General features: G+C 51.0%; 1 protein-coding gene across 1 annotated transcript in view; it reads left to right on the top strand.

Annotated features, from left to right (window-relative positions):
* The window catches only part of Dpysl2 (dihydropyrimidinase like 2), a 52564-nt gene extending 48483 nt beyond the window's left edge, over positions 1 to 4081 (top strand). Inside the window, exons 11-13 of the mRNA XM_010623583.3 lie at positions 1166 to 1345; positions 1785 to 1950; positions 3539 to 4081. Coding sequence (XP_010621885.1) covers positions 1166 to 1345; positions 1785 to 1950; positions 3539 to 3630 — 438 coding nt within the window. The 3' untranslated portion in view covers positions 3631 to 4081. The remainder of the gene's footprint in view (positions 1 to 1165; positions 1346 to 1784; positions 1951 to 3538) is intronic.
* Positions 4082 to 6885: the final 2804 nt, after the last annotated feature.

Here is a 6885-nt window from a genome sequence, read left to right on the forward strand (position 1 = left end):
CTTTGCTGGGTCCAGATCCTCTCTTAATGGAACAGAGGGGCTTGGGCCAGGATGTGTCTGGCTCTCTTCCAGCTTCTGTGGCACCTGTGGATGTCATGGTGGTGGTGGCTTCTTGGAAGGTTGCTCAGCTCCATATTTATAGACTTCTGCCTCCTTCCCCACTGGCAGTGTAGCCAGTAGCTGCACCCACTTACGACTCAGATCGCCACTCTTGGGGTCGGCAGCGATGTCCTGGCGAACCCACCTATTCAGATGCATCTAACTTTGCATCTGTCTGTCATTTGAGCTGCTCCGTACAGGGACTGGTGTTATTATCCCAAGTGGGAAGATAAATAAACGGAGGTGTAGAGAGCTTAAGTGACCAGTCTAATGTTACATAGCGATTTTGCGGTTGCGCCAGAATTAGAACCTGAAATTGCTCAGGCTCTGCCCTGCCAGACTGCAGCTTTTTTCTGGGTCGGGGTTGGGCGGGTGAAACGCTGACCTCCCTTGCCAGGCCCCTTCCCCAGCGGTGGAGACCGAGGCACACGGCTCGTGATTGAAGACACAGACCCACCTAACCACAGTTTGCATTTGAGCTCTCCGTGTGGGCGGTCGGGTGGGATTGTGGAGGAGTGAATGTTCCGGAAGGCAGATCCCATCCCTCACTGTCCCGTCCAGATCTTTCCACAGCAGTAGCACTGCCCTGCTTCTCCCCGAGCTCAGTCTAAGAATGTTAACTAAGGCAGGCACGGTGAAGGCGAACGTCTAGCCCAGCTCTCTGGAAAGCGGAGGCAGGAGGATCACAGGTTCGAGGCCACCCTGGGCAATTCAGTGAGGCTTCTCAAAATTGAAGACAAACAAACGAACAAACAAACCAAAATGGGTGGGGAAGTAGCTGTGTGTGAAGGCCCCAGTCTAATTTCCTGCTGTGTGCGTGGCTTGGCGGGGAGGCCACTGCCGATAGGATAGGAGGAGTCATGTCCTCAGCGTTTGTGCAGCGTGAACAAGCACGCTTTCTCCCCACAGATGCTCTCTGTGGTTGGAGTTGTAGGAAAGCGTTCCGTGCTCTAGACAAGGAGAGCAAGACAGGGAGAAGTGGCTTGGGTGGCAGTGGGGACAGGGACTGGGACCCTGAGCCTGGGGGACCCAGTCGGAGGCTGACCGTGTCACATCTCCTCCCCAGGCGCTCGAATACAACATCTTTGAAGGCATGGAGTGCCGCGGTTCCCCGCTGGTGGTCATCAGCCAGGGCAAGATTGTGCTGGAGGATGGCACCCTGCACGTCACCGAAGGCTCCGGGCGCTACATCCCCCGGAAGCCCTTCCCTGACTTTGTTTACAAGCGTATCAAGGCCAGGAGCAGGGTGAGTGGCTTTGCCCTTAGGGTTTTTTGAAATCATGCATTGAGTTCAATTCCATAAACATTTGTTGTCATGAAGCACATGTTGCATCAGAATGATGAGATGTCTATGGGGAAGGGTGTCTGGAAGGATAAGAGGAACCCGACCTTTTTATTTCTGGGACAAAGTCAGCCTGAAGTAGGTGCTCTGATAAGGGGTAGGGGGTGAGGGTTAGGAAAGGGAACCACTGTTGAGTAGTCATGGAGGAAGGTGTCGGGAGAGGGCATTTTGAGTTGGGTTTTAAAGGTAAGTAGGAGATTGTGAAGCTGAGAGAGGGAGCTAAATGAACTGGGTAGAGAGAAACGTACCTGGACCCCAGGAGAGCCTTCTGTTCCCCCCGAGCCACGGGTCTGGGAGGCCACGTTCTCAGGTGAGGCCTGAGCGAGGGTGCTGTGTTTTGCAGCTGGCGGAGTTGAGAGGGGTCCCCCGTGGCCTGTATGACGGACCCGTGTGCGAGGTATCTGTGACGCCCAAGACGGTCACCCCAGCCTCCTCGGCGAAGACGTCCCCTGCCAAGCAGCAGGCCCCACCCGTGCGGAACCTGCACCAGTCTGGATTCAGCTTGTCTGGTGAGCAGGCGGAGGGCAGGGGTGGGAATGCTTCCTGCCACCCACAGGGGGCCTCAGACGCGGGAGATCAGTTTATGTCACGCCCACAATGCGACACCCGCCACGTGTACAGTGCCCCATCAGTGGCGGGACCGTTTTCCTATGCTACCTCCACCACCAAGAAGGGTGCTGTTGTTGGGCGCAGTGGTTCCCACCTGTAATCCCAGCACAAGGGAAGCTGAGGCAGGAGGATTGCTGCAGGTTTGAGGCCAGCTTGGGCTACAGAATGAGTTCAAGTTCAGCCTGGATTATTTAGAGACTGTGCCTCAAAAAAAAAGGGAAGGGTGCTGTTGCAGTCCGGGGGTGCAGAGTGGGGATTTAGCAGCCCGACTTTTAGTTCATTGGAGTATGTCTCCATCTTATGTACACGATGGGTTTTGAGCCAGGCCCCCTGTCCGGCTGTTGGGAGGGCTGGAGAGTGGTTTTCTGTGGAAGCTTAGAACCCGGCCCTGGGACACATTAGCCGTTTGCTAGATGGAATATCACTGCCGCCCTGTGAGAGGAAGCGGCCCAGATCTGTTTCCCTCCCTCCACTTCCTGCTGCCTCTCCCTTGGCCGAGACCGGCTCTTCTGTTCTCCCAGTAACCCGCGCCTGTGATGTGTTAAACAGAGTTCATGAGGTGGGTTTTTTTTTCTTAGCAGATCTGCTGGTTTTTAGAAAGGTATCGTATGTGCCATTTTTGGGTTCCATATTTTCCAAAAGTGTTATAGAAGCAAATTTTAATTTTCTCATAAAGTGAAATGGCTACCATGGTATCTACTCTCTTCTCTCTTTGGGCCGCTTGAATAGACGGCTCAGTTGTTTGGGGGCTTATCTGCAATCCTCGGGGCCAGAACCATTTTGGCTTTTTAAAATATTTGGAAATTTTCAGTTTGCTCCCTGGTACAAATTTTTTAAAAGAAATTTTGGAATATTTCCCTGTGCACCATGAAATACCTTGCACAGGACCCGAGCCTCAACACAGTTTATTTCTGCGTCATGCCCACCGTATTCACCTAGACGGTTGGTGTTTTATTCAGCAGTTTAGTGCACCTATGTTGGGATTGTGACCCTGCCCCAGGACTTTTCTGCTAGTGTGGTCTCGGTGCTCACAAAGTTTTAGGCTTCAGTACATTTGGGCGGTCGGGTTCTCATCCTGCCTGGCTGTTGCTCCTACTTTTTGTCACTCAGAGGATGAGGGCAGAGGATGTAGTCTGAGACACAGGGGTTTTTGTTTGTGTTCTGACGGTGCTGGGAATTGAACCCGGGGCCATGCACACGCGTGGCAGGTGCTTTCCCGCTGAGCTGCAGCCACAGTCCACGAAATAGTTTTTGATCTGTGGTTTTACTTAACCAGTGAAGGAGCTGGCCAAGCTTGGAAGCACCGCATCTACCCCAGGACGCTTGGGCGACCACAGCCTGTCTTGTTTCCGCAGTGAGAACATTAACCTGAGCTTCTGGGAAGAGGGCAGAGAATGGGCCTGGCCCTTCTTCTTCTGGGCTGTGTGACTCGGGTTCCAAGGTGTGGATCCTCACCTCACTCTCTCTCCCCACTTCCCTCCTCTCCAGGCGCTCAGATTGATGACAACATCCCTCGCCGCACCACCCAGCGCATCGTAGCGCCCCCTGGCGGCCGTGCCAACATCACCAGCCTGGGCTAAGCTCCCGCACCCATAGGCCGCTGGGGACAGGGGATGGGACACCCGAGGACATTCTGAGACTTCCTTTTCTTCCTTCCTCTTCTCCTCCCCCCACCTCCTTTTTTTTTTGAAGAGCCTGTGATAGTTGCTGTGGGCAGCCAGTTCCTGGGGCTCCCCCTGGAGCCCTACACTCTGCCTCTCACCTGGGGTTACTGAATTCGCTCACTCACTTCCCCATCCCCCCCCCCCGTAAACCCCGCACCACACCTAGCCCCCCCCCTTCACCGAGCAGCGTGCGTCCCGCAGTCAGACGTCCGCCACAGAGCAGGTCCCGGCTCCTCCCTCCGCGCTCCGCGCCCGCATCTTCCTTGTCGTGGGGAGGATACAGTGAATCGCCCTGAGCTGCCTTTTTGTCTTTGCTTTTTAAATTTTTAAAAAGGCTGTTTTTCTTTTCTTTCTTTCCTTTTTTTTTTTTTTTGGTGGGGCTAGGGAGGGGTTGGGGTGGGAGAGAGTTTTTTCTTTTTAAATATTAAATTGGAAAGTGATCAATATTAATAACACGGGTTTGAACTGGACATCCTAATGATGCAGTTATGTGATCATCACGCTTTCTGGGCGGTTGGCAGACTTGTTTTGTTCCTCCTGAGCGGCTCCAAACGGTCCCCTCTGCTCTTCTGTAGTCTTCTGGGTCAGCTGTTGAGAAAGGGCAGGTATTTTCTTTTGGCCTAGATTTTTGCAGCGGATTAGATCTTTTGAGGATTCTCCATGCCATTCTCCATTTCCGCACCCCCTCTCTTGCTCTCTCTAGCTTTTTCGTTCATGAATATTTCAGATACCCATGTCTTGCCTCATGTTTCCCCTGGCCCTGGTCCCCGAGGCTGGGTTTCCCCCTCCTTCTCCCGCGGTCTTTTCTGATCTCCAGGTGTCCCGTGTCCTGCAGTCAGAACCCTTGGGAAGGACTTGCTTTGCCCTGCTGCCCTGAGCCTTTGTGCTCCAGGCCTCTGTCAGACTGGTGCTCCCACCCACGGTCACGACTGGGGTGTGTGAGGTTGCCAGGTGCACGGATGGCTGGATCTCACCCACGACAGCCACGTCACCCATGGCCCGAGGGGGCCACAAGGCTTGGGGATGTGAAGGGTGAGGCTGCAGGATGTTGGGTGTTTGCTGAAGGACATAGCCCATAGCCCAGGCCCCCGCGGGCAGCCTCCAGCCCCGTCCCCAAGCAGGATCTCTGGGTTCCGGAATACACTGAGGTTTCTCACTTTGGGGGAAACAACATATTTTTATCTTATCCAGGTATTTCCAAAGTTATAATTCAGTACAAGGTGGGGGGTGTCTTACAAACTCAGAAATCCCTTGGAAAATTTGCTTGGAAGTCCATTTGCAAGAGGGGGAAAAAATTTTTTTTAATGTCCCATGGGTCATGTCAGCGCCGATTGGGGAAAAAAAATCCTCCACGTGGAGTGTGTGGTCCCTTCAGAGACAACGGGTGACCTTGCGCCCGCGTCTGTCCCTCCCCCTGCCTCAGTGGCCCCTTTGTGCTAGCCGCCTGCTTTCTGCCCCTGTTGACCGTGTCGCATTTCTTTCCAGACCCTTGTGCAGGTCCTCGTGAGCAATATTAGGTTTGCGGGCTTTTAGGAAACCAAATTGGATTTGTAAAGCGTAACATCAAAAAGTCATTGTTGATGTGACATTTGTCTCTCCACACGTTTTTGCCTTTGGGGTTTATGGTCGGGGTTTTGGTTTGTTGTTGTTTATTTGTTATTTGAAAGGTAAATTGCACTTTTTTTTTGAAAGAAAGGAATTGGTTAACTTAATATATTTGCTTTTTTTCCTTATCTGTACTTAGAGGAAATTGGAACAAGTTGGAAAAGAAATTTTTGTTTCAATTCTAAGAAACACATGCAGCTCTTTAGTATTCGCTTGTCTTCCTGTCTTTCCTGTACCAAGCCATGGTAATTTTAGTTGTTTTGGTTATTTTCTTAAAAAAAAAAAAAACAAATAGAACAAACCACAATTTTAACCCTGAAGATTCCCACAGGCCGTGTAAGCATGTTTACCTGTTGGCTTGCTTTGTGTACCTGTTAATGAATGTCATATGTAAATGCTAAAATAAATGGACAGTGTCTCAGAACTGAGCAGCTGCAGTGACTTGATGCTCTAAAACTGTAGGATTTAATACTAGGTGGCTTTTAACCCTTGAAATTGTGATTGTGACTCATGAGTGGAGGACCTTTCAGTGCTAAAGCTGATCCTGTGTGTAACCAGAGAAGTACTTTTGTTTTTGTTTTGTTTGTTTGTTTTGTTCTTTTTTCTTTCTTTCTTTTTTTTTTTTTTTGGTTTTTGTTTTTTTTTTTTTGTTTTTTTTTTTTTTTTTTCTTTTTTTCTTTTTTTTTTTTTTTTTGGTTTTTGTTTTTGTAACCACTCACTGTCTTAATGGCAAAATAATTATGGTAAAACAACAAGTCTCGTGTTTATTATTCCTTAAGAACTCTGTGTTATATTACCATGGAACGCCTAATAAAGCAAACTGTGGTTGTTTCAGGGCTGTGTCTGTATTGAGATGTCCCGGGGGCGGCTGCTTGGCTTCCAGAGGTGTTTCCCCTCCAGAATGGGTCACGGGAGGCCGCCCAAATTCAGTTTCTACTTCACCTCACAGGCTGCGGTGCCCGGGCTGCAGGTGCCTTGGCTGTGTAGACTTCAGCCCAGGCCCCAGGCCTCTGCGGTCAGGCTGCAAGCTCCACTTTGAACCTGGAGAGCTTGAAACTCACTCTCTAGGTGAGTGCGGCCTCCCCTCCGGGCTCCGGGCCACTCCCTGTGGCTTGTTCACCCCGCAGAACCCTCAGGGTTCCTGCAGGATAAAGGATGAAGGTGTGCGGACTTGCACCTGTGTCCCTGCAGAAGCGCTGGTGGGAAACCAGGCTGGGTGCTGGGTTCCACGGTCACCGTGTTCACTGACACCAGCACTGTGTGAAGAGTACGTGAAGATGGTCCACACGTGGGCTCGGTGGGCTCATGGAGGGGTGAAGTCATTTTCTTTCTCTCCAGCTTCCTGCTCTGCCCAGACCCCTCTCATGGTGGGGAGCCCAGGGCCTACCACTGAGCTGCCCCCAACCCCAACCCTTTCTCTTTTTGCTTTTTGTCCAAACCGGATATGGGGTAATTTACAAAAATATATACACAATACTAGAATTTTTATAAACAGTGTTGGTGTGTAAGGAAAATAAGTAAGAAAAATAAGATAAGGCCCATGTGAGTTCGGATGCAATGTCCTGA

This window comes from Fukomys damarensis, unplaced genomic scaffold, assembly GCF_012274545.1.
Source record: "Fukomys damarensis isolate Sample0158 unplaced genomic scaffold, DMR_v1.0_HiC HiC_scaffold_18, whole genome shotgun sequence".
NCBI classification, from domain to species: domain Eukaryota; kingdom Metazoa; phylum Chordata; class Mammalia; order Rodentia; family Bathyergidae; genus Fukomys; species Fukomys damarensis.